Raw genomic sequence first — 16,304 nt, 5'->3', positions numbered from 1 at the left:
TTGGGGTGCCCCTCCCGCCTTGTTTTTCTCTGCATCCAGCTTGTTTTGGAGGTCTACCGCCACCGCCCTTAATTGCTGCTCTTTTTCCTGAAGCTCTCTCACCTGTTCCGCAAGTTGTAGCCGGTCGTCCTGGACCTTCTTAGTCTCCTCTTTAGCTGCCTTCAATTCTCCCTGCGCCTGCAGCGACAGCTGCTGCAGTTCTAGCTGGGCTTGCTCCGCGATCTGCCGCCACTTCTCCGCCTCTGACACGCTCATCCCGGCAACTCCAAAGTAGCCCAAAAATGATTAGGAGGTTGCTGTCACGGTGGCCGGAGTGGACTACTTCAGAGTAACGACGCCACGCAGCTCTGCATTTTATTCTTTTATTGGTGCTGCGTATTTACAGTGCTCAAGTCATTGCTATTTACACGGAGTGATGTGGTCAGTCGGTTTCAGAACCTCCTAATGGCTTTTGGCGCGTCTTTCTCCAGCACAAAAGCTTTGGCAGACCCATCCTCTTGCCCCTCCTCTTCCTGCGTAATTCTGGAGTTGGGGGGATGGGTCTTCCCCCCTTGCTTGCCCCTTCCTGTCCCACCTGGGACCCTGGCTCCTCTACCTTGCCAGAGCCTCGGACACGACTTCCTGCTTCCCCACTGGAATCGGAACTCTCCCTGCTTTCCCCTTTGCTCGGGGACGGGCTTGAACTCAGGAGGGGAGGGACTTCGCGATATCCCCTGTCCCTCACACAAATGTTTTGGATTTAAATAGTTTTCTTTATTAAGGTACCCAGAAGACATGATACAACACACTCCTTTGTCCATCCGTATGTTGTCCAGTCCTCAGCTCTATCTATGGTTCTGAAGTTCTCATTTTTCGTCTTCTCTCTTCTGCGTGTGCTTGGTTCCTGGCTCTGTTTTCTTGATACTGGCAGGAAAAACAAGGCGATAAATGAATAATAGATAAGTCATGTCACTACATTAAAAATGCAGCATGGGTTTATCACTCGAGAGGGAAATACGTGTTTTTTTTGTAGAACACAAATTACATTTGCATTGGCTGGGGCGGAGACCACCGCCAAAGCAGCCCACTAAAGTTATTATTTAATTTGCATCTTTAGCTACTCCATTTGTTTTAGGTTGAACAGAGTTTTCAAAAGTGAACAGCAACAACACAGCTCTTTCCACAGTTCCATATGCTTTCTGAAACTTCAAGGGAACACTCCGTGTACATTTTTAAACCATGAGGGCTAACAAACCTTGCCAAAGGATCTGAACAACTATTGCCCAGTATCCATTTTTGGAGCAATGTGTGTGAGCAGATTGTGGCAATGCAGGTTCTGTGGGATGGGTGTGGGTGGGTTAAACAGATTGTCTAAATCAGGGGTCAGCAAACTTTTTCAGCAGGGGGCCGGTCCACTGACCCTCAGAACTTGTGGGGGGCTGGACTATATTTTGGGAAGAAAAAAAATACGGTAAACAAATTCCTATGCCCCACAAATAACCCAGAGATGCATTTTAAATAAAAGGACACATTGTACTAGTGTAAAAACACCAGGCAGGCCCCACAAATAACCCAGAAATGCATTTCAAATAAAAGGACACATTCTACTCATGTAAAAACACGCTGATTCCCGGACCATCCATAGGCTGGATTTAGAAGGTGCTTAGGCCGGATCCAGCCCCTGGGCCTTAGTTTGCCTACCCATGGTCTAGATCAGGCACGTCCAACAGGTAGATTGTGATCTGCAGTAGATCACTGGATGTCTGTGGTAGATCACTGCTAGATCACTGGCACCCTTAAAAAAAGCTCACCCAAAATTTTCCTCCTCCCTAAAAAAAGCTGAACTATGACCTGAAGCCCTAAACAAAAATGGGCCTACCTCCCTCCTAAAAGAAGCTCAACAAGTTTGACCTAAACTCCAAAAAACAGGGCTTCCCTTCCTTAAAAAAACTCAACAGCTTTGACCTGAACCCAACGAAAGGGGGTAGTTCACTCCCAGTTTTTAACTCTGTGAGTAGATCAGAGTCTCTTGGGAGGTGGCCACCCCTGGTCTAGATCCTCTCCAGCCTGGATTTTGGCACTGAGTCTGGTCCCCCAGGTGGATGATTTGTGATGGGAGACAGCCTGGGGGAAAATGGGTTCAAACGCTTTCATAAAATTCCAGCAGGACCTCTAGACTCAAAAACAGGGGTTCCCAAACTTTTTCAGGCCATCCTTGGTTTCATAAACTCATCCCCAATGCCCCCTACCCTATAAAAAACATCATTCAGAGGAGCTGTTTGCATGACCTAACAATATAAAATTCAAAACAGTAATAACTAATTGCACATTTATTCAAAACCAAATTTAAACTATTTAGTACCATCAATTCAACGAAACTGTGGAACCTGATCCAGTGATACCAACATTTCAAAGTCTGTTGGTCATTTACACCTCCAGCACCCCCTGCCATCCCCTTGCCTCTTAGTGCCCCCATAGATAATCCCACTGCCCTCCCTGGGATTGGTACAGCCCACCTTGGTACAGCCCACTTCTCAATAGGAAGAAACAAAACTGAAAGGGGTGTTTGGGAATATTTCAGTGGTCCGGCCTCACTGTCTGTGGCTTACCTCTTTCTTTAAGCATCGCCTCATTTCTCTGTCAAAATCATTGCAACGACCAAAATATCTCATGATGGAGTGCTGAGAAACAGGACCATAGTAAAAATAAATGATACAAATAAATACACCAAGTCTTCTTATTTCATTTGTATATCACAAAAATAGCATAATAATTTTGAAGTAATATTTACAATATAGGATTCATTATTAGCGGTCAATGTACAAGTTCTTGGTTCGTGAATTGGTTTAAACAAACGCAAAAGTGAAGAGGAAAGAGGATAGAACAGAACTAACAGGTAACATTCAATATTGCACACCTAAGCACCTAATCAGGAGCCCTTGTGGTTGTGCTTAGATTACATATGAGTAAAACTCATTTTCCCCCTTATGTTGCCAATGAAACAATATACAGTGGTACCTCTACTTACGAATAACTCTACTTACAAATGTTTCTACTTACGAATAACTCTACTTACGAATGTTTCTACTTACGAATGTAGCTCCGTCCGCCATCTTGGATGCGGTTTAGATAGGATTTTTTCTACTTATGAATTTTTAGATAGGGTTGCTTCTACTTACGAATTTTTTCTCCCAATGCATTCCTATGGGATTCGACTTACAAATGTTTTCGACTTACAAATGTGTGTTTGGAATGCATTAAATTCGTAAGTAGAGGTACCACTGTAAAGTATTGACAGACGTTGGAAGAGGGTTCAAAGTGAAGATGATAATTTATGTTGAAATTTATGGTAATCCATAATCAGCCACATGGGATTTCCTTTCCAACTCCGCCCCCCCCCCCCCGAAATCTGTAAAGTGGAGGTTATGGCACTTCTGACAACATGGGTCAAACCAAGACAAAGACATTTGTTTCATGACTGTATGTTAATGACCAAGGCTTATGATGTCAGTGTTTTATTTTTTATCCATTGCATACATACCTTTCTGCCAAGGTAGTTTACCATTTAAAATATGAAAACAAACCCACAGTACAAAATATTCTCCCGCCTACTTCAGGACCTTAACTCCCTAGCCCAGGCTTACTCCTTCCTTCCCTCAGAGCACCCAGGTCTTAATTAGCCAAAAGAAAGGTGGGGTGTAAGAGGGTGGGGCTGCCACCCCACACCTATCAGGTCATTGCTGGTTCCTTCAGGAGCTGGTGGTTAACCCTGGGCCTGGCTTCCTAACTTCCAGTTGTCATCCCTAACAGATGTATGGCACCATGCTTGTGTTTTTATACTTGTAAACCGCTTAGAAGCCTATTTTGGTACTATGTGGGATATAAAAGAATACTAACAGTAACAGCTACTTATTTTCCTTTCAGCTCGTGATTGACACTCCCCCTGCCAACCATCAGAAAGGGAAAGGGCAGGAAGGGGGTGGGGGTGGGGTGTAGGCATTGTTCCTGGATATGCATCCCAAAAGAGGCCTTGAGTAGCTGAGCAAGCAGTTGATAGATTTCCCCCAACCCAAATCTAAAGACTCTCATCCATAGTTGCTGCACCCATAGAGTACATAGGAAGCTGTCTGGTTCACATGTCAAACCAAAGTAGGGTTGCCAGACTCAATAGTGGACAGGACTTTTGTGCCTTTAATTGCCCTGCTCTCTTTTGAGTCTGGAAACCTTAAAGAGAAACCAGCGGACCCTTTGTTTAATTTCCGAGCAAAGGGTCTGCTGGTTTCTCTTTAAGGTTTCCAGACTCAAAAGAGAGCAGGGCAATTAAAGGCACAGAAGTCCTGTCCTCTATTGAGTCTGGCAACCCTAAACCACAGTATAGTGTGGACACACAACATGCAGGCTCAAAGAGAGCATATTGCAGTCACTTTGCTCTTCCCTGGTCATTCGGCTGAAGCACTAAGCTTAATGGGCTCACGGTTTAGCTCTCTTAGACAAACCATGTATTGTAAACATAGGACAAACCTTGGTTATGCTGCATAAACTATTAAATTTAGTTACCTCATGTCACAGAGCCAGAGCAATGCTTCCTACCCCCCTCTAAACAGGCTAATGTCAATTTTATGCGCACACATACACGCATTCACTGGATTGTTTGTTTGTTTGCTTGCTTGCTTGCTTGAACCACTTCCCCCTCCAATTTGGCTCAATCCTAACCACAACCAGTTCAATGTTTACTACAGCAGCAAGTCACAAAAACCTTTAGGCGCCTAGGCACCAGTTCAGTACAGGACTGTATAACTGTTTCAAAATTATTAGCAGCTACCGTGTTTCTCCTAAAATAAGACGTGCCTCTAAAATAAGCCATGGCACGATCTTTTAAAGGCAAAAATATATAAGACATCCCCCCAAAATAAGACATGTTGGGGGTACCGGTACCTACCCGACCCAGCGGGAGCCGGCAAACACAGCAGCGCGCGCCAAGCCCCAGCCCAGCGGGAGCCCCAGCACAGAGACGCGCCGAGCTCCGACTGAACGGGCCCCAGGACCCGGCAGCGGGCGGCACACGAAGCCGCAGGACCCGGCAGGAGCCGGCAGCAGCCCCAGCCGCGCCGCGCCGCGCCGCCCGAAGCCCAGGGACCCAGCAGCGGGCTCAGCGGGCGGCGCGTGAAGTCGCAGGAGCTGGCAGGAGCTGGCAGCCGCCCCAGCCGCGCCGCGCCGCCCAAAGCCCAGGGACCCGGCAGCGGGCAGCGCGCGAAGTCGCAGTAGCCGGCAGGAGCCGGCAGCAGCCCCAGCCGCGCCGCGCCGCACCGCACAAAACCCAGGGACCTGGCAGCGGGCTCAGCGGGTGGCGCGCGAAGTCGCAGGAGCCGGCAGCAGCCCCAGCCGCAACGCGCCGCACCGCACGAAGCCCAGGGACCCGGCAGCGGACTCAGCGGGCGGCGCGCGAAGTTGCAGGAGCCGGCAGGAGCCGGCAGCAGCCCCAGCCGCGCCGCGCCGCACCGCACAAAACCCAGGGACCTGGCAGCGGGCTCAGCGGGTGGCGCGCGAAGTCGCAGGAGCCGGCAGCAGCCGGCAGCAGCCCCAGCCGCGCCGCGCCGCACCGCGCCGCACGAAGCCCAGGGACCGAGCAGCGGGCTCAGCGGGCGGCGCAAGAAAGCCCCGTACCATGCTCAATAAAAAAATAAGACATCCCCCGAAAATAAGCCGCAATGTGTTTTTTTAGAGAAAAAATAAATATAAGACGTGTCTTATTTTGGGAGAAACACGGTACATTGAATTTGTATGCTGGTTTCCACCCCACTTCCTATACTTGCCTTGTATTAATCTCAATAGAAGTATGTTTCCAAAGTTCTAACATGAAACAATCAATGGACTATATAAGTTAACTAAGGAACAGGGGGAAGTTCTTTTGTAAGTAGTGTTTAGAAAACAAAGGAATTTATTTTCGGGACCTGCACCACAAATGCTGATATTTTACTTCCTTCTGCAGGAAACTATTTTCAGCTAATTAACTCTTTATTGTTGCTTCTACATGCACAGCTAGTAAACAGTTAATAATTTTTAACATGTCAGATGCATCATCTTTATACTTTATACTGAGCGTAAAAGATCCTTCCTTCCTTCCTTGGCTGTGCTTCCATTTCTCTTCTTCCAGCAATCAAATATAAGTTTCAAGTAGGTCTGATCATAAACCGCATCTTGTTAACCTATAATTATATGTAACATTTCACCTAGCCTTTCTAAAACATGAAAGGATTAAAGCTGTTCATGAATATTAATTCCGAAAAAAGGCTCCCTTGCAGCCATGGCCAGGCAGGAATGTTACCACAGATGAATTCTACTGAGCAACAAAAGGCAGCTCTTAATTACCCACCATGGTGTAATTAGGTGGTAGCAGCAGCAGCAAAGTTCTCATTGCTTGAAGAGAACAACTGCAGCCAAGGAGTCGGATGGGCGATACAAGGCCCATGGCTACAGGACACCCTTGCAATCTGACTTCTCCATCATATTTGAGAATCGTAAGCACCTAGCAACTCCCTCCCACCCAAAACCTAACCCAGCAACTGCCTTATAGGCAAAATCTCTCAGCATTAATTTTGAAAAGGATTGTGTGGCAAGCCCAGCACTGCACCCTCTGGATTGCTCTTGATGCGCCAGCTGATAAACCCGTCTGTACATACCTGCAGTAATATGGATGCTTCTGGGTGTACATTATATTGAGAAAGAAAAGGGTAAACAAAATTTTCTCCTGTGAAAATGGACAAACCTGCACAGCTGCTGAATCAGTTTAACTTGCTGAACTTTCTAAAAGCACCATCAGCAACACTGTGTGTGCCGCTGAGCCAAGGAGAGAGAGACAGAGAAAGAAAGAAGAGTGAGTGAGAGCTGCTCTTTAGGATGTATTTAGCTATTTCATGGTCATACTGCCCGAAGGCTGTCTCCTCTATCTGTAGAATTCTGGGATAAACGCTTTCTATCATGATACATTTCAGTGTACTTTGGGTTTTGGCAGAAGTCCTACCTCTTTGTGGCACTCCTTGAGCAGACGGATAATAAGGTTGCATTCTTCGCTGTGCAGATGAGGAGACAGATCTGGGTGCATCACAAATTAAGGAGAGCTCATGAGCAACATCTGAAGTCTTCCACCTGTCAATATTGTGATACATTTTTATATCCAAGACAATGCCAGATGGGGCATCTTGCCCTATGAATATTTCTTAGTGAAAAGATATAACGATCAGAACCAAAGCATGATTATAAAGTACTATTTGCATTTGGCTCTTAATCTTTTGCAAAATCAGTTAGAGAATTGTAGTGAGCGATTAATTAATCAGTTTAATAATGATAATACTTTTCCTTTATTAACTGCTTCCTGCAAGACAGTTAGGGATGCAGGTGGCGCTGTGGTCTAAACCACAGAGCCTAGGGCTTGCCGATCGGAAGGTCGGTGGTTCGAATCCCCGTGACGGGGTGAGCTCCTGTTGCTCAGTCCCAGCTCCTGCCTAGATAAATAGGTACCGCTCCGGCAGGAAGGTAAACACCGTTTCTGTGTGCTGCTCTGGTTTCACCAGAAGCGGCTTAGTTATGCTGGCCACATGACCCATAAAAACTGTCTGCAGACAAACGTCGGCTCCCTCGGCCAGTAAAGCAAGATGAGAGCCGCAACCCCAGAGTTCGCAACTGGACTTATGGTAACTGTCAGGGGTCCTTTACCTTTACAAGACAGTTTCTTTAAGCAACTTACATTATATAAAATACACAACTGCCTATGCATAATTTAAACCCAAATACCTAGAATAAAACACAATAGAACAGAGATGTATTGAGGAGTTCATCCAACAACAAAAGTAAAGACCTGACCCTACTTGTAGATGTACAATACGGATAGGCCTTGAATCATACCACAGTACAATGACGATGACAACAACAACCACCAGAACAACATAATTTAGTTCATGTTCTACAATGGGTTGGTGATTTTAGTTCAGCTCATCAACTGAGAGCAATTCCTCTTTTTCCTTTTTGCCCAATTAAAGGTTCTATCATAGTGGAAAAACCTTACATACTCGCTTATCAACAGATAAAATGGGCCAGGAGCCAACAAATTAGGAAACTGGTTCTGTGAGCTCAAAGAGCAGCAAATTGGTTTTGAAACCATGGGGAGTTTCATATAGTTTATGATGCATCCCAGACACCTAGGAAGAGGGGAGAGCATCAGCTGCCCAGGTAAATCAGTCCCATTGGGCTAGTTTAAGCCCCTTGTATGAACCCACAGCTGCAATCCTAATAGGCACATTTGAGCTTAAGTCCCGCTGAAGTGAGGGTAACTCATTCCTGAATAGTTGTGCAAAAGTCTGCGCTGCAGGACTGGCTCTTTGGATTCTTGCCATAAATCACTGCAAATTTAGTCTTAACTATAACAGGATTCTCTGAGCCCCACATACATAATGGTGAAGAGAATCAGTAGACTTCTTTTGAAGAAAGACTTTTTAAAAAAATGGCAGAAAACACAGTTGCCTGATAAAGCACTATTTGTCCAAAATATGTTGAGATTCATACGCTGGGTATCAATACATTTATCCCTGTGTGTCCCTTGCCCACCCCCAATGCAGCTTCTTTGGCGTGACTTGTTGCTACTAGTTTCTGCTCTGCCACACCTCAGCTTCCATGAATTAATTTTTCAAAGCTGAAGCTCTATTTCCACCTTATCTCTGCTAACTATACAAGAATAGAGCAGCAGTAAATGTCTCAGCTTCTGGCTGCCTGGGTATGTGCACCACTAACAATGCTTTCAACACGTATCCCTAGGCATCAAGGTGCGCAACTGCTTCAAAAAGTAATCAAGAAGTAAATCTTCCTGCAAGGCTTTCAAAGTTGACCCCAAGGGTCTAGCCATAAGCCCACAGTATCAGAAATACCAAGCCTGAACAACCAACTTTAATAAACCTGATCTATCGGGTGTTTTTGTGATTGTATAGTATATAGAGACGGGAGCACGACCTCAGGATAATTTTCCTGTAGCCCATCTTGAAATCTATTCAGCTTTGGCAAGTTAGAGGCAACCTAAAAAATGAGATAAGGAAGGGTTGTCACACCCCTTTGAGCTTTTAGGGAGAGCGAGAAATCAGAAGCTAGCTGGCCAAGAAGACATATACCAAAGTGGTAAGAATGTAAAAACCTGAGAAGGTAAGAACAAAGCCCTGTTTAGGTTTAGCATCCTACTTCTCACCCATGCCAGCAAGATGCTGATGGGAAGGCCAAAAGAAAGACACAAGCACAATGATACATGCGTGCCTCCGTTTTGGACAAAGCCCCTTTTGGAGAGCTTTAGCGCAGGTGGCACTGTGGTCTAAACCACAGAGCCTAGGGCTTGCCGATCGGAAAGTCGGTGGTTCGAATCCCCGAGACGGGGTGAGCTCCCGTTGCTCGGTCCCAACTCCTGCCCACCTAGCAGTTCGAAAGCACATCAACGTGCAAGTAGATAAATAGGTACCGCTCCGGCGGGAAGGTAAACGGCGTTTCCGTGCGCTGCTCTGGTTTCTCCAGAAGCGGCTCAGTCATGCTGGCCACATGACCCAGAGAAACTGTCTGCGTCACAACCTCAGAGTCATTCGCGACTGGACTTAACTGTCAGGGGTCCTTTACCTTTTTAGGCTTTGACAGAAGTGAAGAAGGGCTTCTATAAAGTGGCCCAAAGATAATTCGGTAGCTCCCGAAACTTCAGACCAAATTCAGAAGATACAAGAACAGAAGAAACCTGCGGGATCAGGCCAGTGGCCCATCTAGTCCAGCATCTTCTTCTAACAGTGGCTAACCAGAGGCCTATGGGAAGCCTACAAGCAGGACGTGAGCACAAGAGTCCTCTCCCCACCTGCAGTTTCCAGCACCTGGTCTTCAGAAGCATGCTATTTCTGAGCAGGGGCAGAGCACAGCCATCAGGGTTAGTAGCCTTTGGAGCGGTTAATAGCCAAAGAGTGTCTTATGTTTGAGGATGGGAAAGGAAAAAATATAGATAAACTGGAAATGCACTCAGAGTATCTATCACAAAGCACTGCTTTGTACTCATTTCTCTCCAGGGAGGGAGGGAGAACCACCTAAAAGAACAAGTAAGAAAATAAGAGCCTGGCTAGGTCAGAACGTAAAAAGAAACCTCCTGGGTCAGACTCAAAGGCCTGATTTTAGCCCAGTTTTCTGTGTCCCACGGTGACCAATCAGAAGCAATAGCACTCTTCTCTTGTGAACCCTAAGAACTGCTATTCAGACAAATGCTTCCTCCTGATACTGGAAGTGCATAAAACCAGTGTGACTATGACTATAGCCATTTTTATATATATTATTATTTAAAGGGAGATTTAAAACAACACCTTCAAGCTGAATACATTTTAAGAACTGGTATTCGTAACGTAGTTCCAATGCCTGCAATTTATCAAATACAACCATCAAAATGGTAAAATTTACACGCAGAAAATAAAATGCACTGGGTTTGGATGCATGGAATAAAGAAGATAAACATTTGTAGTGGACAGTGCAACATAACATAAAGGACTTCCAGGTCAAAACATATAAAGCTACAACAACTGGATTTTGGCTCTGTTCAAATAGCTAGCAAACTTTTTTTAAAAAAAAGTAGTTTGTTTAAGAAAGATAAACTTCAATTCATTTTCTTCTTTGGCAGGGTAGAATGGCTCAAGCACTTTCTACGTTGAGAAAACAAAATATAAGGTTTGCACATGATACATAAATACAAATCCCTGCTCACCTGTGAAGCTTTTAGCATAACCTTGGGCAAATCACTGTCTCCCAGGACAACCTACCTCATAGCATTGTTGTGAGGATATGTAAGTAATTTAAACGTTGGAGAGCTGCTGCCAGTCAGCGTAGGGTAGAGCTTTCCAAACTGTGTGTCGCGACACGCTAGTGTGTTGGCTGCAGTGTGTAGGTGTGTTGCGCGAACGCTCCCCATGCTTCTCTCAGGGCTAGAAAGGGGTTGGTTTAGCCTCCAGTTTGCTAGTAAAATTGAATTACTGTGTTGCAAAATGATGCATGTCTAAAAAGTATGTCACCAACACGAAAAGTTCATAAAGGTCTGGTGTAAGGGAATACTGAACTAAATGGATCAACTGTCTGCCTCAGTATAAGGCAGCTATTTCTAACCTTTGAAAGCCTGGAACAATATAAAAATTAGTACTTACCTGGGAAATCTGACTTGTGCGCCTGCTTTTATCCGTCAATTCACAACTGTGGGGGGGAAACATGAATGGCATTTTTAAAAAAATCAAAATTCTGTCTGCTGAACTTTGTTTTTAAAAGTTACTGCAGTTTGTGTTCACAATGTGATGGTGTATATATGCTTACTATTGCAAGGACAGGAAGTCAGAATTCAATTAAAAACCTACAAAATCAGAGCGTTTAAAGAAAACTTGGACCTTGATAAAAACAGGTCCCACTTTATAGAACTTTGACTTTGGTAAAACTATGTGAGTTTCAAATCAGATGGATATTTTCAAGAAACACACAAGGCTTGAAGCCTGTAAAGGAAGGAAGGAAGATTTGTTTGTTTGTGTGTATGCATGCATGGGTGTATGTATGCGTGAGAAAACTATTTGGTACTCCAACAACTGAATAATTTTTTTATATATAATAGTTTTTGCAACACAATATTGGATACATAGAACATCAAGTTAACATTCCAGCATAGGTTTCTACATTCCCTTGGTGTCATCTTTCTGAAACTATTATTTCTTGGACAGATGCAATGGCGATTGGTGGTTTTTTTTATTGCTATTATTTATTAAATTTGTATATTGCCCTTCAACTGAAGATCACAAGGCAGTGAAAAGCAAGAAATGTTTACTGTACTGTGTTATACTGCACTCACTGACAGGATAAAGGTGCAAAAGGCACACAGAGATGCGATTATTGACCATACCATTGTTAATTTGTTATAATATAAAGACGGGCCATAGCTCACTGGTAGAGCACATGCATTGCATGCAAAAGATCCCACACAACTTCGATAGCTGTCCCTGGCCAAGGTCCTAGTAGACAGTGTCAGGTGGCGCTGTGGTCTAAACCACTGAGCCTAGGGCTTGCTGATCGGAAGGTCAGTGGTTCGAATCCCCATTACAGGGTGAGCTCCCATTGCTTGGTCCTTGCTCCTGCCAACCTAGCAGTTCGAAAGGGCGTCAAAGTGCAAGTAGATAAATAGGTACCACTCTGGCGGGAAGGTAAACGGCGTTTCCGTGCACTGCTCTGGTTTCACCAGAAGCGGCTCAGTCATGCTGGCCACATGACCCAGAAAAACTGTCTGCGGACAAACGTCGGCTCCCTCAGCCAGTAAAGCGAGATGAGCGCCGCAACCCCAGAGTCGTCCGCGACTGGACTTAACTGTCAGGGGTCCTTTACCTTTACCTTTTAAAAACTAGGGAGACACAGTTTCAAATCCTCTCTTGGCCATAGAACTAATTGGGTGACCCTGAGCCAGTCACTCTCTCTCCCAGCCAAACATACTTCTCAGGATTGTTGTGAGGATAAAATTAAGCTGGAGGCTTTGCGTATTGTCCTGAGCTGCTCGAAAGGCAAAATAAAGCAGTAATGAAATAAATTCAGGAAAGGGCCATGGCTCAGTGGTAGCATGCCTGCTTTGAATGAAAAAGGTCTCAGGTTCAACTCCATGTAAAACTGGGAATGTGTCGTGTCTGAAACCCTGGAGAGCCTCTGCCCAGTCCTCTGAGCCACATGGACCATTGGGCCTGACTCAGTATAAGGCAGCTTCCTATATTCGGATAATTAGTGGTGTATCAGAGCAAATATTATTTGCATTGCATCTACACATGTACAAAGGCTGCATCGCCCTCCCTTGATCATACAAAGCAAAAGGGGGGAGGCAACAACTGCATATACACATACTGTATACACACGCACACAGCTTCATCCCCAGATGTCTGTTTGCAGTCTGCTACAGAGCTATTATGCCAGTGCCTTGCTCTAACCATTCTCTCTTGCCACAGTCAAATCGTTTTGCACCACTGAGTTCGCAAAAGAAGAAAAATGAGCAAGACTGTTCTGTCAAACTTCAAGAGATGATTTATTTATATTGATCACAAAGCAGCATTATCTCGGCTCAATACATTTAACCTCAGGATATTAAGGAGCCCCCACAGAAATGGCATTTCTCTTCTTCCTCAGGAGTAGTAGACTGCCAGGGTTGTTGTTTTTTACTCTCTTACAGAATGAATGGAACAGCTTTATGTCCCCTAAGGAGACCTAACCGTCTACTCTCAGTATATAGGTTTGACAAAATGGACCAATAGTGAACTCCTTCTCCAAGGCAGGTTCTTTAAGTGGCAAAAGTGACACCACAAACACATACATACATACATACATACATACATACATACAAGGCATCAGGCACCTTGGAGAAACCTCAAGGTTTGCAGAAGTACAGAAACTCCTCAGACTTACACAACTCAAAATTTATTTTAAAAAACTGCATGCCTCAGACGGTGACATGGGTATTACAGAAAATTTTGTACTGATAATTTTTCAGTCTGCATCAGAACATTTTCTGTTGTCCTACAGGGTGATCTACTTTAGCATGCTTCTTTTATTTGTATTTAGTAAACGAAGCTAAACACTTGGAAACTGCCAAGATTGCCTTGTATATATTCACAATTGCCATGCATTAACCATTACTAACGAAATTATGAAATGGAAAATCTTCCACAGGAAAAGGAAGCACTGGAAGAATTTGCACCATGTCACTGGTGTCAGACTTACATAGTATTGTGATATTTCACTGTGCAGCACAATTGTTACTTAGCCAGCAGTGTTACAGCTGCAGCCAGGCTTTGCTCCGTTCACCACAGAAACAAGAAAGGCAGATTAAAAATGGATAGTTAGATGTGAAAAATCTACACTTTAAAGATGGGAAGTGTGAAAAAAAACCTCTGAGGGATTACAGAAAGCCTGACATGGCTGTGGGTAAACAGGTTTACATGGCAACTGTTTGCTAGCAAGAGTTTGCATCATCTTTTTAAAGAAAGATGGGATCATTTCTCACTGAAAATGGCATAAATGTAGGAAAGCTTCTGCCAAACCTGGTTTAACTTCCAGTCCTGGTGTGATTAATAAGCACCATTATATTTCGCCCTCTAAAAGCAGGCTGTGAGTTGGTTTCTATTTAAATGCACATACCGGTAGAAGTTATTTACAACCCACATGACAACAACAAAGTCTATATAAGAATGACCACAAGGTGGTGCCGTGGCCAAGAAAAGCAAGCATAACTATTAAGATGCTTTTCTAGTAACCACCACTATAAAATTCATTCATTCAAACAGTGTTTCTATTCCATTTGTAAAATTCTGCTGCTGGAAAGTTCAGAGTGACCCGAATTTATACATAGGCTAGTTTTTGTTCAATATACAAGGTTTAGCCAAACCATAAGCCACTTTAAGATCTCAACATTTTCCACAAAAATTACAGTTTCAGAAGCCAGTCATACTGTAGAATGTGGTGCACAAAGTATTGTTGTTGTTGATTTGATTTCTTAGCCGTCCTTCACAATAAGGTCCCAGGGTGGATTATAGCAATATTACAAACAAATTACAGTCAAGAGAACTGGGTGGGTCCTAAAAATACATAGCTCAGGTGCTAAAGGCGAAGGTAAAGATAGTATCTTCAACATACTATCAAAACTATATATTATAAGTGCCATACACACTTCTGTGGTGAGCTAATTCCACAATTTAGGGGCTGGCACAGAGAATGCCCTCTCCCACCAAAGCCTGCGTATAGAATATAAAATCATAAAATAGTTAATAAAAGAACAATAGACTGTAGAAGTAGAAATCCGGCATAGCTACCCATTTACCAATGCAATATGACAAGGGAGGGGAGAGCTTTATTAGGACACTACTACAATGCAGTGAGCAAGCTTAGTTTGTGATTTTTTGCTGTTCCTAATATTGTTTTTAATATTGTTTTTGTGAGAACATACTAGCATACGGACACATCATAAATCTAATCCATTTTCAAAGTATACAGAAAAAAAACATAAATGTAAGAACTAAAGGACTGAAAGTACATCTTCGCACAACATACGGTATTGTTTTTTAAGACTGGGTTTTATAAAAGCACAGCACACAGTTAAAACTATGGAATTCACTCCCACAAGTAGTGACGACCATCAACATGGGTAGTACAACTAAAGTACTGAAATTCCAGAAATATTACTACCTTACAGGCAGTGCAATCCAAACTCCCCATTCCGCTGTGCTGGAGGAGATATAAATGGCATAAATGTGTCCATCCACTCCATTAATTTCAATGGATCTACGCTGAATATGATTTGGTCAGATATAACTCAACATATATTGCATATACCGTGTTTCCCCCTTTTTAAGGCGTAGTCATAAAATAAGCCATAGCAGCATTTCTAAGCATTTGAGAAATATAAACCGTACCCCGAAAATAAGCCATAGTGATAGGCGCTGTGCGGAAGAGATCACTGAGCTCCCCGAGTCAGCAGCAGCAACGCCGGCCGCAGCAGTGTTTGCTGAGTCCTTTCTTGCTTTTGGGACTTGGTTACTGTGCTGGCTTGGGATGGTGTGTGTGCAATTGCTGTTGCTGCTTCGTGTTTTTCAGCTGGATTCTCTGGGTTCTAAGCACTTTCCCCCGTTTGTTTGTGAAGCAGCACTCGGCTGCAGCCCCTGCCTCTCCCGACGGCTGCATGAATGCGAGGCTGGATTTGATCGCTATCTCCTTTTCCATTTCTTTTGTCTTTGAGCACCCGGCCCCGCCCCCTCTCCCCTTCGTGGAATGAAGAACGGAGTTTTAGCAGCATTTCCTCATTATAAAAAAAAGGTCAGGAACTTTTACTTTAACCTCAAAAATGGGATATTTCCTCTCTCTAAAAACAACTCTGACCTGAACACCAATATAACGGGGGTAGATCACCTCCAGTTTATAAATCCGCAAGTAGATCGCAGTCTCCTAGAAGTTGGGCTCTATACTTTGGCTGATTGCAAGCCTTTGCATCTTTAAAAAACAAAAACCATGCGCTTCTCAGTCTTAATTTTCCTTTAATTCATCCCCCTATACCCTCCTCCAACCATTGCCTCCTTCCATTCCTTACCCCCCTCCCTCTCTCCCCACTTCCCTCACTCCTGTGCGATCTCATTTAGTCATATACTTGCTTTTTCTGTTGTGTTGTCTATTTTATATTTAATATTATTACCCTTTATGATGTTATTTTTCCCCTTGCGATAATTATTTATTTTTTATCTTTAACTAACTTTCCTTTCCATATTTTTCCATATATA

General features: G+C 44.0%; 1 protein-coding gene across 2 annotated transcripts in view; it reads right to left on the bottom strand.

Moving 5' to 3' along the window:
* Positions 1-720: 720 nt before the first annotated feature.
* CMC2 (C-X9-C motif containing 2) overlaps positions 721-16,304 on the bottom strand; it is a 16,482-nt gene continuing 898 nt past the window's right edge. Inside the window, exons 2-5 of one of the 2 annotated variants that reach the window (XM_035119911.2) lie at positions 11,172-11,217; positions 7,001-7,125; positions 2,589-2,660; positions 722-903 (exon numbers count right to left, since the gene is read on the bottom strand). In XM_035119911.2, coding sequence (XP_034975802.2) covers positions 829-903; positions 2,589-2,660; positions 7,001-7,081 — 228 coding nt within the window. In that variant the 5' untranslated portion in view covers positions 7,082-7,125; positions 11,172-11,217 and the 3' untranslated portion in view covers positions 722-828. Of the gene's footprint in view, positions 904-2,588; positions 2,661-7,000; positions 7,126-11,171; positions 11,218-16,304 lie in introns of both variants that reach the window. The other variant, XM_060275965.1, reaches the window with a different exon arrangement.

Source organism: Zootoca vivipara, chromosome 6 (genome assembly GCF_963506605.1).
Source record: "Zootoca vivipara chromosome 6, rZooViv1.1, whole genome shotgun sequence".
NCBI classification, from domain to species: Eukaryota; Metazoa; Chordata; class Lepidosauria; order Squamata; family Lacertidae; genus Zootoca; species Zootoca vivipara.
This window is presented reverse-complemented; position numbering and strand designations above follow the sequence as displayed.